The 17065-nt window shown below is 39.6% G+C and overlaps 1 protein-coding gene across 1 annotated transcript in view; it reads left to right on the top strand.

Annotated features, from left to right (window-relative positions):
- The window catches only part of COPG2 (COPI coat complex subunit gamma 2), a 73176-nt gene that overhangs the window by 48026 nt on the left and 8085 nt on the right, over positions 1 to 17065 (top strand). Inside the window, exons 7-12 of the mRNA XM_066364236.1 lie at positions 1741 to 1833; positions 3192 to 3278; positions 4274 to 4431; positions 14252 to 14385; positions 14902 to 14969; positions 16728 to 16916. Coding sequence (XP_066220333.1) covers positions 1741 to 1833; positions 3192 to 3278; positions 4274 to 4431; positions 14252 to 14385; positions 14902 to 14969; positions 16728 to 16916 — 729 coding nt within the window. The remainder of the gene's footprint in view (positions 1 to 1740; positions 1834 to 3191; positions 3279 to 4273; positions 4432 to 14251; positions 14386 to 14901; positions 14970 to 16727; positions 16917 to 17065) is intronic.

Genomic DNA, 17065 nt, shown 5'->3' with positions numbered 1-17065 from the left:
GAATGTAGAACTCTCTGCATGTGAGGTAAAACTTAGAACCAAATGCCAGAGCGAGAAATGTAAGGAATTCAGCGGCAAGATTCCCCAGCTATTTTATTTACTCTTTTTTTTTTTTATATTTTTCTGAAGTTGGAAACGGGGAGGCAGACAGACTCCCGCACACGCCCGACCAGGATCCACTTGGCATGCCCACCAGGGGGCAATGCTCCGCCCATCTGGGACATTGCTCTGTAGCAGCCAGAGCTATTCTAGCGCCTGAGGCAGAGGCCATGGAGCCATCCTCAGCGCCTGGGCCAACTTTGCTCCAGTGGAGCCTTGGCTGCGGGAGGGGAAGAGAGAGACAGAGAGGAAGGAGAGGGGGAAGGGTGGAGAAGCAGATGGGTGCTTCTCCTGTGTGCCCTGGCCGGGAATCGAACCTGGGACTCCTGCACGCCAGGCTGACGCTCTTCCACTGAGCCAACCAGCCAGGGCCTATTTTATTTACTTTTATGATCCATCACTTAGCAGGCTCAAACCTCCTCATTTACATGTTTAAGAAAGAGAGCGTGGTTAGCTATCAGCCCAGTGGCTTGTATACACCTCAGTCTGAGTCAGGTGTTTAACCTGACTTGGCCTGTTACATCTGGACAGATGAGGTGGTATAGTATGTTGCTGTCCCTGTCTTAGAACTGTGAGTAGACAAGGTTAAAATGAAGGGCAGGCTGGATATTACCAAATAAACACTATTTCTGCCATACTCATGCTCGTGTTATTTTGTGTGTATGTTGGCAGCCCCCCCCCCCCCAAGTTCTAATGATTGAGCAGAATCATATGGTAGGTCTAGATTCGAGAAGGAGTAATAAAAATGCTTCAATATTTTTTGCTGCTCAGCTGTTTTACTGTGGCTGTTTTTGTTTTTAGCATTAAATTGGTGGCATAGGACTGGATGATATCAGTACTAACAGTGAGCCTCACTGTGTCTGAATGTGGATTTCAGTCTGTTTATGTCTCTTCCTGGGCCACCACCTTCCTAGTGCTAAACTCGCTTCCAGTTAAATTAAAAAGAACTTCATTTTCAGAGAATTTCATATTGAGGGCTTGCTATAGTAGCATATTGAACATTGAATTATGTATCTAAAATCAGATTACGTTTATATAAAATAGGTACCTTCTCATGGAGATGTCTGCAGGGCTTCAAAAGAAGCCTTCTTCCTCGTCTAGGAATTTGTTTTGCAGCATCCCTGCTAGGTTGAGCCCGACTTATGTATTCCCTTAAATCAGAGCTCTTCGCTTGGAGACAGTTTATTTCATTGGTGAACAGTTATTCTTCTTTCTTACATATAAATGTTCCTGCTTGAGTGTCCTCTTGTGTTTTCTGGCTTCTGCCTGATGGGATATTACAGGCAATCCCCAGATGATGAACAAGATAGGTTCTGTAGGTTTGTTAAGTTGACTTTGTATGTAAGCTGGAACAGGTGCATTTATTTATTATTAAATGCAGCTTAGATGTTTGTCTTAACATAGTATTTGCTTTTATCTTTCTGTGCATATCAATAGCTCAACATTTTCAAACCTACAGAACCTACTACCTTCTTTGTAACCTGGGGACTGCCTGCTCTATTATACAGTAATCCTTTTTAATGAATTCTAAATATTTACACAGAAACCAACATATTACTGTTTTTTGTAAATTATTTTGACATAGTAATATAGTGTGAAAATGTTTTGCTTCAACAATGTCTTCTTTATGAATGTTGTTAGGGAACAATGCTGCAGGCCATTGAAAGGTACATGAAGCAGGCCATCGTGGACCGAGTCTCCAGTGTGTCCAGCTCGGCGTTGGTGTCTTCCCTAGTAAGTGAACAGGGACAGTGGCTGCTTGGTTCTGATACATGGTACAGTTTCTAGTTGCAAAAGCAATGCACGACTATGATTCTCTCACAAATGAAACGTTAATAAAAAACAAAACATGTGTCCATCTTTATTACCTTACCCAAGAATGGTTTTTATTTGCCAGGGGAGCACTGAGCCATCAAAACGGGCAGTTGGAAGCATGAGGTTTTCATGTGTTTGGAAGGTTTTGGTCATCAGAAAACTATGCCGTACACATCATAAAAATGAGGGATAGGGGTGAAGGGAGGACAGGAAGAAGCTGAGGGCCAATCTCTTTTTTTTTTTTTCTTCATTTTTCTGAAGCTGGAAACCGGGAGGCAGTCAGACAGACTCCCGCATGCGCCCGACCGGGATCCACCTGGCATGCCCACCAGGGGGCGATGCTCTGCCCATCTGGGGCGTTGCTCTGCTGCGTCCAGAGCCATTCTAGCGCCTGAGGCAGAGGCCACAGAGCCATCCCCAGCGCCCAGGCCATCTTTGCTCCAATGGAGCCTTGGCTGTGGGAGGGGAAGAGAGAGACAGAGAGGAAGGAGGGGGGGAGGGGTGGAGAAGCAGATGGGCGCTTCTCCTGTGTGCCCTGGCCAGGAATTGAACCCGGGACTCCTGCACGCCAGGCCGACGCTCTACCGCTGAGCCAACCGGCCAGGGCCCAATCTCTTTTTTTAAATCTTCTGTTATGACCTGTGTTTTCACCTCTTCCCCTTGACCTCTATTCTCCTTGCCTCCTGTGTCTGCCATGTCCTTCCATCCAGACTCTCCCATCTCACTTCCAAATTTTCTTCCAGGAAGTAGGCTTTCTCTTTCTCTCTCTTTTTTTAATCAGAAAATTTATTTTTTACAATCTATCACAGTGCATTTAATTACAATTGATTACTAATGTGTGAATGGATTCGATCATCCTAATCACAAGAGGATGGGGTTCTGGAATGTAATTGGTCAAGTTGTACAGCAGGGGATGTATTGGTACTGTTTCTTCCTTCTAGGTGAGCTTCCTGGAAGTAAAACCTATAATGTTACCATTATTTAAGTGCCATTCTGTTAACTATCCATCCCTTCTTGTCTCTCCCCTCTCATACTTTCTTTGACACCTCTCTTCCGAGCCCACAAATATAACACTGTACTCACCTTTGCAAAGGGTCTTGGAGAAAGTATTTCTGGTTTTATTAGTTGCCTCAGGAGTAGATACTTGAAATAGAATTACTAAGCTATAAAGTTGTTTTCTTTTTTAAAAGTTTTTTAGAAATGTCTTTTGGGAAAGAAAAAGAACTCATGTTTCTGAACTTCCAGTGACTGTATTCTCATTTTTTCCCTGCATTTAGCACATGATGAAGATTAGCTATGATGTGGTTAAGCGCTGGGTCAATGAAGCCCAAGAAGCTGCTTCAAGTGATAATATTATGGTCCAGGTATGATCCTTGAATCATTTTAGCTCATGTTTTGGGATCAGCTTTCTTTAACCCTACATTGTAGGGCTAATTTATTGATTCCCCAAACAGGTATTAGATAAGAGCTAATATTAAGCAGCCTGTTAGTGCATGTTCTTAGGTAAGTATTCCACTAATTATGATTACTGCCCTAGGCCCTGCTAGTTTTCAGTGGAAGCTGTCAGAAGCTGTAAAAATGTTGGAGAAAGCTTCTTATAATCAGTCGTACTCCGAGATGCTCATTCCAGAGGTCCTTCACAATACATTTCAGCCCTTTATTGAAAAATAATTTGTGAAGAAGGATGTTCAATTTCAAGCTATTCAGGCCATGATTATAGTAGACATCATAAAATTTTAAAGAGTAATTTTTACTTTGTGAAATGTTAAAGCTGTTTTGTTGGAAAGATCTCCTTTTGATAGTAAGCTATTCCTAATTAAAAGGGACATGATTAAATTCTTAACTGGCAATTGTATGTAAAGTACCCCATGTGTATTTGAGTGGGTAGTTATTGATCCCTCACAGTGCTGCTAACTCCTCCTGTTAGCATCTTCAGTGATTAGGAAACACTGTGGTTGTGTTTCACTTGGGAAACATTCTCCTACTCCTAATTCTGATCATTGTGTGTTTACACAAAGTGCCATGATAACATGTGCACACTCCTTAAGCCTCCTTTAAGTGCTGACTCCTTCAACTCCTGATATGATCACAGATGACTGTGGGACACATGGCGCAGTGCTGGCCCTGCCAGCTGGACCTCTGGGTTGTGTGTCACCTGCTTAGTACTTGTCCAGTCAGAATTGACATCTTTTCAGTCTTGCCTGTGTTTTGCTTCAGTGTGAAAAAAGCTATTTGTATACTTTTGATCCGGGTATCTTTTTATTAGAAATCTAGTTCCATATAATTCTATCTTTATGCCAGTTTTGTTCTGTTCCTACTCAGTTTTCTGCATGTTACATTCTTTTTTCTTGCTCTTTAGTACCATGCACTGGGGGTCCTGTATCACCTGAAAAAGAATGACCGCCTTGCTGTTTCCAAGATGTTAAATAAGTTTACTAAGTCTGGCCTCAAATCACAGTTTGCTTACTGCATGCTGATCCGAATTGCCAGCCGCTTACTAAAAGAAAATGAAGAGGGGTGAGTGTCCTTGTCTATACCTGAGTAATTTTCCCTTTGCTGGTTAATGTCGCACGCAGTTCTTTTCTTTTACAAATAATTTGGGGGTAGTGCTGACCTTACAGATAGATTTCATGTTTTCTTAATAAAAAAAAAACCCAACAAGCCATGGGGCCTGACCAGGTGGTTGCATAGTGGGTAGACCGTCAGCCTGGGACACTGAGGACCCAGGTTTGAAACCCCGAGATCACAGGCTTGAGCTCAGGCTTACCAGCTTGAGTGTGGGGTCACCGTCTTGAGCATGGGATCATAGACATAATCCCAAGGTCACTGGCTTGAGCCCAAGGTTGCTGGCTGAGCAAGGGGTCACCCACTTTGCTGTAGTCCCCAGTCAAGGCACATATGAGAAAGCAATCAATGAACGAGTAAGGTGCTGCAACTGTGAGTTGATGCTTCTCATCTCTCTCCCTTCCTATCTGTTCCTCTCTCTCTTCTCTCTTTCTCTCTCGCTAAGAAAAAGCCACAGGATTCCAAGTAACACAACTTTATTTTTTACCTTAATGTATGCTTTGGTATATGTACTTAAAAGATTATGACTGCTAATAATACAGTAACAAGCATACAAAACAAAACTACTTCTAGCTCTTAAGATATACAATAATTAAATGTGAAAACTTAAGTGATATTAAGAATCTTGTCTATCCTTTTTATTTTCATAAGAGACTGTTGAAGTACTGCGTTTAATAATTTATTTAAATATGTTTTTAATTTAAAGGTCAGGAAGGAGAAAAATAGAATTATGCACTTGTAAGGTTCTTATGTTCATGAAGCAGCATGATACTATTTTATGGTAGACTGTAATAATATAAGGATGAATGCTATGATCTCTTGAGTAACCACTAAAACCTAAAAGATAAAATGTAAATGTTAACAGAGAAGAGAAAATGGAATATTCAAAAATACTCAGTTGAGTTTCTAGCTGTGGTGGAGTAGGTTGGTTATATTAGCTCTCCTGCAAATAATGCTTATATCATTAGTATGAAAGTATACCCCCGCTTTCCAAACACAAAATCCCATAACCATTTGAAAGTACCAGTGAGTTGTGGAAAGGAGGCCTGAAAGACAAGGTATACTGGCTGAGATTTGGGTATTTCCGGCTAGTCTCCCAAGGGCAGTTCCCAGTTCCCGGTTCCCAGGCGGGATCACAGAAAGCCATTGTATTTGCTGGGCAGAGGGGCCAGAACACAGTTGAGATTGGGAGAGTGGTGGAAACTTGGGGTGGAAATCCTGGAAAGGATGGAGCTACGAATGGGGTGAGCCTCAAAATCAAAGTTAAGCTGCAGAAATCTTTGGCTGGCCCTGAACTGTGCACGTCGAGGGGAAGACACTAGGAAACCTGGCAGGGAGTAGGTGTGGGCTGACAGAACTGACTGGAGAATTCACCTGCAGTCACCATGGAGGAGGTCAAGTTTGGAGTTTGATCCTAGCCAGGTTAACTGCCTGGTCAACAAAACTCATGAATTCTGGAGTCTTTGCCTCGTATCGTCCCAATGCCAGTAGTCATACTCATGTGCCACATAATGATGTTTGGTCAGTGGTGGACCACAGATACGGTGGTGGTCCCATGAGATTATAATGGAACTGAAAATTGTTTATTGCCTAGTGACACTGTAGCTGTCATAATGTGGTAACGCAACACATTCCTCACATGTTCATGCTGATGCTAGTGTAAACAAACCTACTGCACCCCCAGTCGTGTAAAAGTATAGCCATACAATTATGTACAATACCTAATATATATTTGATAATGACAATAAACAATTAATGTTATTGGTTCATGTATTTACTACCATACTATACTTTTGTTGTTATTTTTAGAAGTACTCTTTCTCTTATAAAGAAAAAAGTTTGCTGTAGAACGATATGCTGTTTATGCGGACAGCTACCTCATACATTTGATATTTACTGGGTCTTTTTTTTTTTTTTTTTTTTTTTCATTTTTCTGAAGCTGGAAACAGGGAGAGACAGTCAGACAGACTCCCGCATGCGCCCGACCGGGATCCACCCGGCACGCCCACCATGGGCAACGCTCTGCCCACCAGGGGGCGATGTCTGCCCATCCAGGGCCTCGCCATGTTGCGACCAGAGCCACTCTAGCGCCTGGGGCAGAGGCCACAGAGCCATCCCCAGCGCCCGGGCCATCTTTGCTCCAATGGAGCCTTGGCTGCGGGAGGGGAAGAGAGAGACAGAGAGGAAAGCGCGGCGGAGGGGTGGAGAAGCAAATGGGCGCTTCTCCTGTGTGCCCTGGCCGGGAATCGAACCCGGGTCCTCTGCACGCTAGGCCGACGCTCTACCGCTGAGCCAACCGGCCAGGGCCTGGGTCTTTTTTTTTAAGCCACTTTTTTTTTTCAAAGACTATTTATTCAATTTTCAGAGAGGAGCAAAAGGAGAGAGAGAGAAAGAGAGAAAGGGAAAGAGGGAGAGAAAGAGAGAGAAGGGGGAGGAGCAGGAAGCGTCAACTCCCATATATGCCTTGACCAGGCAAGCCCAGGGTTTTGAACCGGCAACAGTGTTCCAGGCTGACACTTGATCCCACTGCACCACTACAGGTCAGGCCTTACTGGTCTCTTGATTGCATGATTTTCTCTTGTCCTTGATTTAGTCTCATGTTGTTTTGTTCATCATGGCCCCTAAGCATCCAGAATCCACCACTAATGTTGCCAGTGAGAGGTCAGGGTGAGCGGTTGACCTGGAAATGAAATAGAAAATCATTAAGTCATGGACATGGACAACAGTTTGGTGATTGCTCAGAGGGAGGAGGGTTGTGGGGAGGTGGAGGAGGGTGTAGGGGGATAAAAGGTGATGGACAGAGACTTGACTTGGGGTGGTGAGCATACAGTACAGTATAGAGATGTGTTGTAGAATGTGTGCACCTGAAACCTGTGTAATTTTGTTAACCAGTATTACCCCAATAAATTCAATAAAAAAGAAAAACAACAACAAAAAGTAATTAAGGACTAGGAAGGTGGACAATCAGTGATGGTTATTGCTAGGCATGTCCAATTCCACTATTACCATCTTGAAGAACAAGAACAGTGATGGAAGCTGTTAAATGATCTTTATTGAAGGCACTGAGAATAACAAATTTGAGAAGGGTTTATGTCAGACATAGAGAAATTTCTGATAACCTGGATTAAAGACTAGGCATAGAAGCGTATCCCTCTCAGTGCATGATAATCATGGCCAAAGCAGAAAGTTTGTGATGTTGGAAGGAAAGGCTGGACTTGACTCATCTTGAAATGACTGCTAGCTCTGAGGTTAAGCAATTCAAGGATACTTATTCATTACATATTGTGAAAGTTGAGAGGTGAATCTGCGAGTGCTGATGTGAAGGTAGTGGAAGAATTTTTGGAAACTAGATGAGCTGGCTGTGGAGGGAAATTACTTTCCAGAGCAGATAATCAATATGAATGGAAGCTCTATTCTGGATACATATGCCCGAAAGGACTTTCATCCATACGGAGACCAAGTCAAGGCCTCTAAGGACAGGATAACAGTCTTACTTGGGGCCAAGGCTACAAACTGAAACCCTTTGTGATCGGCACACTGAGAACCCCAGGGCCTTCAAGCACACCAATAAGCACGTGCTGCCAGTGTCCTACAGGAGCAATGAGAAGTCATGATGACCCAGCTCCTCTTCCATGATGCCCTTCTGAATTGCTGTGCCAGTGAAGTGGAGAACTATTGTTTGGAGAATAACATACCTTTCAAGATTCTGCTTATTGTTGATAATGCTCCTGGACATCTTCCTTTTATTGGTGCTCTTCATCTCAATATCAAAGTGGTGTTTCTCCCTCCAAACACCACCTCTTTCATCCAACCAATGGGCCTTTGCCCAGGCTACTGCTGCAACTGTGAAGATGTTAAGAAAACATGGATGCAATTCTGGATGGATTACAATATCTATGCCTGCATCAAGAGTATGAATGGCACCGGAAGGAGACTCTCAAGAAATGTGTCCATGGGTTCAGGGGGTTTGTTAAGGCTGAGGAAGTTGCAAAGTCAACAAGGCTGTGTTTTATTCTTTCTGATATTGTAATGAATGGAATTGTTTTATTAATTTTGTTTTGGATTGTTGCCAACATAGAGAAATACAGTTATTTTTTACATTGTTTTTGTATCCTATAACTTTGATATGGTCATTTAGTTTCGTGTTTGTGTTTCTTGGGATTTTTTATGTACAAAATCATGTCATCTGTGAACAAAGAGTTTTACTTTTCCAAACTGGATGTCTTTAATTTTTGTCTCCTAATTGTACTGTTTTGAATATTCAGTACACTCTTGAGTTGAAATGGTGAAAGCAGACATCCTTGCCTTGTCCCTGATCTTAAGGGGAAAGCATTCAGCATGATGTGGATTTTCTGAAAAAGGCTTTTATCATGTTGAGGACATTTCCTTCAATGAACTCTAGTTTTCTTGAGAGTATCATGAATGGATTTTAGATCGCCAGTTCCTTTTTTTGTATCTATTAAAATTATCATGTGGTTTCTGTCTTTTACATTATTAATTTGGTATATAACATGAATTGATTTTCTGTTAGACCAGTTTTGCATTTCAAGGATAAATACTACTTAATTATAGCATATAATTCTTTTTATGTATTGCTAGATTCAGTTTACTAATACTTTGTTAAGGAGTTTTACGTCTATGTCAGGAGAAATATAGGTCTATAATCTTTTTGTGAAGATTTGTTTTTGTTAGGGAAATACTGACATCACATTAGTACTACCTCATTTATTTTCTGAAAGATGTTACAGATTGGTATTATTTCTTTAAATATTTGATAGAATTAACCAATGAAATCATTGGGACCTGTGTTTTTGAGTTTTGTGAGTTCTTGATATATTGTGGATATTAGCCCAGAGGTATTGTTTGCATATACCTTGTCCCGTTCAGTCAGTTGTCTTTTTGTTTTGTTGACAGCTTCTTTTGCTGTGCAGAAGCTTGTTAGTTTGATGGAGACCATTCTTTTATTTTTACTTTTATTTCCCCTTGCCTTTGGGCTAAGTTCATAAAATCCTCTGAGACTAAGGTTCATAAGTTTAATACCTATGTTTTCTTCTATGTATTTTATTGTTTCAGGTCTTACAGTTAAGTCTTTGGTCCATTTTTGGGTTAATTTTTGTGTATGGTGTCATATAGCAATCTAGTTTCATTCTTTTGCATGTAGCAATCCAATTTTCCCAGCACCATTTATTAAACAGGCTTTCTTCTCTCCATTGTATATTTTTGGCTCTATTGTTGAAAATAAGTTGCTATTACATGTGAATTTATTTCTGAGCTTTCAATTCTGTTCCATTAGTCCATGTGTCAGTTTTTGTGCCAATACCATACTGTTTTGATTGTTGTAGCTTTGTATAATTTGAAGTCAGGGAGTGTGATAACCTTTGTTCTTTTGTCTTAGTATTGCTTTGGTATCTTCTGTGGTTCCATACAAATTTGATTTTTTTTTGTTTTATTTCTTTGAAAAATGCCATCCTGCTTTGCTCTTTATTTCTTTTGTTTGCTATGGGCTTGGTTCACTCTCTTCCTCCTCCCAATTTCTTAATTGTGGAAGCCTAGGTTATTGCTTCTAGAACTTTCTTCTTTTCCAGCATAGATGTTTATAGTTATAAATTCCCCTCCAAGCATTGTTTTAGCTCCAGCTCATAAATTTTGATTTGTTGTGTTTCATTTTCATTCAGTTTCAAATATTTTTGTCACTTTCTATTTGATTTATTCTTGATCCATGGATTACTTAGAAATACATTGTTTAAATTCCAAATGTTTGGGGATTTCCCCAATTTATTTTTTGTTGTTAACTTATAATTTAATTCAGTTGTGGTTGGGGAACATACTTTGATGATTTCTAAATGTATTAAAACTTATTTTATGATTGGCATTTACTCTGTCCTTGAGAATTGTATATATATGCACTTGAAAAAAAGTATTTTACAGTCATTGGGTTGAATGCTCTAGGTTGAGTTGGCTGTTTATTTTGTTCATGTCTTCTGTATCCTTGATTTTCTCTCTAATTTTTCTGTAGGTATAGATAGCTCCAACTATTGTTACATGATCTATATCTTCTTTTGCTTTTTCAAGTTTTGATTATTGTATATATATATTTTGATGCTCTGTATTTAAATGTGTCTGTATGTTTATAATTGTTATATCATCCTGATGTATTGGTTTGTTTCTCATTATAAAATATCTCTTTTTTTTTTTTTTTCATTTTTCTGAAGCTGGAAACAGGGAGAGACAGTCAGACAGACTCCCGCATGCACCCGACCGGGATCCACCCGGCACGCCCACCAGGGGCGGTGCTCTGCCCCCCAGGGGGCGATGCTCTGCCCATCCTGGGCGTCGCCATATTGCGACCAGAGCCACTCTAGCGCCTGAGGCAGAGGCCACAGAGCCATCCCCAGCGCCCGGGCCATCCTTGCTCCAATGGAGCCTTGGCTGCGGGAGGGGAAGAGAGAGACAGAGAGGAAAGCGCAGCGGAGGGGTGGAGAAGCAAATGGGCGCTTCTCCTATGTGCCCTGGCCGAGAATCGAACCCGGGTCCTCCGCACGCTAGGCCGACGCTCTACCGCTGAGCCAACCGTCCAGGGCATAAAATATCTCTTTAACGTTTGTCACATTTCTGGCTTAAATGCTGTTTTGTCTGATGCTAATATAGCCACTCCTGATCTCTTACGCTTACTGTTTGCAAGGCATATCTTCTCCCATCTTTTTCCTTTTGTGTTATTTGTATTTTTGAATCTACTTATTCTGTCTGTGTGTTACTTATAGACAGAATATAATTGGATTTTGCTTTGATATCCCATCTGGCAATCTCTATCTTTTGGTTGGACTGTTTCATTTGTTCACACTTAAATATTGATATGGTTGGATTTTACCTTTGCCGTTTTTCTATGTAAATCACCCGTCTTTTTTGTTTCTTCTTCTTTGACTGCTTTTTTTTTTAAGGTACACATTTTCAGTGTATCATTTTAATTTCTCTGGCAATATTTTTACTTTCCCCCCATTTTTTCTTAGTTTTTACTCTAGGGATTAGAATATGCATTTTAATTTACCACAGTCTACTTCAGAGTCATATTAACTTAATTCTAGTAATATATGGAATTTTTGCTCCAATATAGTTCCATTCCCTCCCTGCTCCTATTTGTTATTCTTGTTATGTATACTATATGTGTGTGTTATAACTCAAATGATATACTGTTATAATTATTGTTTTATACAATTTTATATCCTTTCAAAGCAGTTAAGAGAAATGAAAATAATGTATTGATATTATCTATTGTATCACTTTACATATTTACCATTTCTAGCACTCTTTATTTCTCCCTGATTATTCATGTCATGGTTGAGAGTCAGTATTTCAGTCTAAAGAACTTTCTTTAGTATTTTTAGTAAGTTATCTATCAGCAGTGCATTCTTTCAATCATTCCTTATCTGGGAATGTCCTTTTCAGCCTTCATTTTGTGAAGATAATTTGCTGGCTATAGGATTCTTTATATTTCAGCACTTTGAACATGGCCTTCTACTGCTTGTGCTCTTTCACTGTTTTAGGTGAGGAATCAGCCATTAATTGCCTTGATGCTTTTCTATACAATGTGATCAGTTGTTTTTGTCTTGCTGCTGTCAAAGTTTTCTTTGTCTTATGCATTCATCAGTCTGACTGGTTTGTCTATGTGTGGATCCTTTTGTGTTTATGCTGCTTGGGTTTTGTTGAGCTTCTTAAGTGCATAGATTGTTTTTAAATAAAATTTAGGAAGTTGCTGGCCATCATTGCTTCAGCTATTCCTTTTGCCCCTTTGTCTCTCTCTCTTTTCCTTCTGAGACTCCTATTGTGCAAATGTTGCCACACTTTGTCATATTCCATAGGTTTCTAAAGCTTTGTTCTTTTCTCTTCATTTTTCTTCCTATTTTTCCTTCAGGTTACCTATTTTCAGGTTTACTGGTCTTTGAACACTGCTAGTGCAAACCAACTGTTGAACCGCAGATTTGAACTTTCAATTCTTTACTATATTTTCCAAATTCTGAATTTTTATTTGGTTCCTTTAAAAAAACTCATTTCTATCTCTATATTAATAATCTATTTGATGAGGCATGATTCTTATGCCTTTAATTCTTCAATTTCCCTTTACTTCTTTAAACATATTAGTTGACTTAAAGTCTTTGCCTAGTAAATCCAACATCTGGGCTTCCTCAGGAATAATGTCTATTGACCACTGCCTCTGCCCCGTATGTGGGTTATACTTTACTATTTCTTTGTGTGTATCATAAATTCTTGTCAAAAACTGGATATTTGAAGTAATATGCTGTGGTAACCCTGATAGTCAGATTTCCCCATTCCCTGACCTCAGTGTTTGTTGTTGTTTGTTGTTGGTGGTTGTTTAGTGGCTTTCCTGGGCCAATTCTGCAGCCTTTATTTTTTGACATGTGCAGTCATTGAAGTCTTTGCCTGGTTAGCTGAGTTGTCTGAAATGATTTGACAGATTTTTTAAAATGCTTTAAACCAGGGGTCTCAAACTTGTGGTCCGCGGGCCGCATGCGGCCCGCCGAACAATTTTGTGCAGCCCACAGACTAATCCACGAAGTTCAAAATATTTTGGATAAAATTAAGTAAGCCTAGGGGCCTACTTGTATTTTTCATTTCTCTAGCATCCTAGCTAGATATTAGCTTAGTTAACAGCAGTTGTGATGCGAACTACAGTTTCTGGTCGTTTTGTGACACTGAGTAAACTGCATGTATGATTGTGCTTGTTGTACTGATTTTTTTTTGTTTTCAACTGCAGTGAGAAAAGTGTTGCATAATAGTTGCCTTTTGTAGACCTAGTGCGGCCCGCCGAATGGCTGTGATCTTGCTCTGCGGCCCACATGCTGAGTTGAGTTTGAGACCCCTGCTTTAAACCAACATGTCCCCCATCCTTCTTCCAATGGGCATTTTGTTTGTTGGGCATGCCTTCCATGCTCTTGCAGCTTTAACTCTGCTTTAGACTTCACTTCCTACTTGTGGAGAACCTCAGAGTCAAGCATGGGTGAGAGACTAGGGCTCTGACAGGTCTTTCCTGGGCATATGCACAGCCTGTGACATGAGCATAGATGTCTAGCAACATGTCGGAAATTCTCAAAGCCCACTGTGGACATCTCATTTCTCAGCCTGCTCTTTTAAGTATTTTTGTTTAGTGTCTTGTTTGCCTCAACTGGAATCGCTGTCTCTGGCAAATGCAGTGTTAAACAATCGCCACTAAATTGGGGGACAAACTCCCTGGGGATGAAGGGCTTTCCTCACTAAATGAGTTGTGAGTCCGATAAAATAAAGATTAGCTCCATGAATGGGGCTTGTCTAGGGAGCACCAGTCAGGACAGTTCTCTGGGGACTGGGCTTTTGAGGGAGCTCTGGACACATTGCCTCTTCTAGTGGCTGCTTGACTCTGGATTTCAGAGCTACTCTGGTTCTGCAGCGGCTGGTGTCCAATGCTACTGTGAAACCAGAGAGAGGATGGAAATGGAACACGTGCAAACACCAGAAAGCTTACTGTTCTTGTAAAGAGCTGTTTCTCTTGAATAAATGTCCTTAGGATTGTTGCAAGCCTTTGACTAATTTCTAGAGTGCTGAACAAGTTTATTTAGAAAATTAATGCCAGAGTTCTCTTTGTTTTTTATGGAGGAGTGGATTTTCAGAGATCCTTCACCCGTAATTCCAAACATGCTTCTCAATCTGTCTTTTAGCGACTGTGTGTATTGCTTCTGTTGTATTTGATATCTAATGATGGTCTATGTATATTTATTATCAGCCATGAAAGTCCACTCTTCGATTTCATTGAGAGCTGCTTGCGAAATAAACATGAAATGGTTATTTATGAAGCTGCTTCAGCTATTATCCATCTTCCTAACTGTACTGCAAGGGAATTGGCACCTGCTGTTTCAGGTTGGTTGTGTATTTGATAGCTGGTTTTTATTTATATTCTTATGTTTGTTTTAAGCTCCCAAGGTCTGCAGGTTCAGTATTAGGAATGAATTTTGAACCTTAGCTCTGTTTATATAGCCTTTGCATTCTGATATGTAAATGATTCTTTTAGTTGGTCTTCTTTGTCTGAAGTTACCATTTCCCCATATAAAACATTTAAAAAGTAATTTCAATACCTGCAATTCTCCTTAATGTTTAAAAAACCCATTTGCTCTTATAACTGTAAATATTCCTGCCATTCAAATATTAATGGATATATTAATTCTTTTAGAAAAAAGTAAACTTTGTATTTTACATTTAAAGTTTTTAGAGCTAAACAAAGAGTGCTTTTTCTATTTTTGACGATGCATTTTTCATGGGGATTTTTGATGCTCATTTCCTTCTGCATATTTTGAAAATGATTGTTCATGCATTGTGTTTCAGCTGTGTGTGATAGGGTGAAGTGTGCTCATTCACAGTGGTCCTTTTCCTTTCCAGTTCTTCAGTTGTTCTGTAGCTCTCCTAAGCCAGCTTTGCGATATGCCGCTGTGAGGACCTTGAACAAGGTAGGTGTCCCTCTGCTACCGTCATTTATATCCATGTGTGATTGAGAAATATCAGTTGTGATGCATTTGGCTTTCTCTCCAAGGCTAGTAAATGTGATCTATGGACTTCTCTGCTATAGCATTACACTGTGTGTGTGGCCTTTGGCCGTGGCCATTTTCACTATTATTCAGCTAATGATAATTCATTTCTGACTTTTAAGCCCTTTATAGTCAAGAACCACACCACCCAATATGATGACCTTTCACCCTAAGTGGCTGTTTTTATTTAAGTTATTTAAAATTAAATAAAAATAAAATTTCAGCTCCTCAGTCACTCTAGTCACACTTCAGGTGGTCAGAAGTTACATGTGGCTAGTGACTGTCACACTGGATAGTGTGGATATAGAACATTACTGTCATTGCAGAGAGTTGTCTCAGACAGTGCTGGTTTCTAACAGCATGGTCCAGTAGAAACCAAATGTGAGTCACAGGTGAAATTTTAAATTTTATAATAAACACATTTAAAAAATTTTAAAGATGAGATTAATTTTAATAATATAATTTATTTACCCTAATATATATAAAATGTCATGTCAACCTGTAATCAATATAACCTTTTTCAAGATACATTTTGCCTTTTATATTTGCATGCTAAGTCTTCACATCTAGTGTTTATTTTATATTTACAGCATGTCTCAATTTGGACCAGCCACATTTCAAATGCTTAGTACTCACCTGTGGTTATTGGCTATCATACATCTTGGGTCTAGAGGATACAGTACAGAAACACAGAAAATATCAAAAAACCGTAAAATTTTTAAATGAATGTTTAATATACTAGAAGACTTGTCATAAGGCAATGTGTGATTGATTATAGGTTAATTGTATGAACAATTGGAGGAGAGAGAAGTTTGGAGTAGCTATGGAAGAAGACTTTAAAGAATAACAATGTGAATTGTATTTAAAACAGTTAGTATAGGTCCACATTTCTTCATCTGTGATCTTGAAGTTAGATGTGTCTCAGAATTCTGTATTGTGAAATTTAGAGAGGTTCTCGGATGCTGTCTCTTACACATTAACTCCATTAGGCCTGGTACAATAACACATCACAGACACACTTGTATTTCTGCACCTATACATATGACTATCCTTGCTAAGTGGATTGAATTAACACTTAATTAGTTTTATATTACTCTGCATCATATTTTGCTGGTAAGTGACTTTTGATGCCAATACTTTGCTGTTTTCAAAATTTTTTATCATGATAGGCAGACAGGTAAATGTTATCTACAGAGAGAAGCAGGAGAATGGCAGGCATATTTTTGTGACCATGAACAATCCAGTTTGGCTGGATTGCTTAAATACAGAAGGGTTTTCTAAGTGAAAAGATATTAACAATCTTTGAGCAGTATTTACCATGTGAGGTCCTATTTTCGGTGATCTAGGCAAGTAGATACACATGAACCATAAGGAAAAACAGGCCACCTGTAATAAAAGCCAGACTGTGATATTGTTAGAAAGGTTATAGGAACCTGGAAGAGAGTAGCACTCTCTTCTCTACTGTGCAATGACTATAGTTGTTAATCATTTATCATACCTTTTTAATGGGAAACATTCTTTTTGAAACAATTACTTTTAACCTGTGTTGTCCCATTTAGATTTTAAAAAGCCACTTACCTTAAATTCAAATTTCTATTTTCCTCTTTTTTTCGTTTTTTAAAGTTCTGGTCTTTTTTATCAATAGCACTTTGCATAATATTTTTCTTGCCCTTCCACTAGGTGGCAATGAAGCACCCCTCTGCTGTTACTGCCTGCAATCTGGACTTAGAAAACTTGATCACAGACTCAAATAGAAGCATTGCTACCCTGGCCATTACTACACTCCTCAAAACAGGAAGTGAGAGCAGTGTGGACAGACTCATGAAGCAGATATCATCATTTGTGTCTGAAATCTCAGATGAGTTCAAGGTAAGAGTTCAAATATGGTCATGTTTCTTCCAGTCTCAGTAGCTTGCCTATTTCTTAAGAGTATCTTTTGATGGACAAAAGTTTTAAAAGTTTTTGAAGTCTAATTTATTGATTTTTTTTCTTTCACAGTTATTGGACGACCCAATACG

Source organism: Saccopteryx leptura, chromosome 2 (genome assembly GCF_036850995.1).
Source record: "Saccopteryx leptura isolate mSacLep1 chromosome 2, mSacLep1_pri_phased_curated, whole genome shotgun sequence".
NCBI lineage: Eukaryota > Metazoa > Chordata > Mammalia > Chiroptera > Emballonuridae > Saccopteryx > Saccopteryx leptura.
The sequence above is the reverse complement of the archived record's forward strand: the minus strand, read 5'-3'. Positions and strand labels throughout refer to the sequence as shown.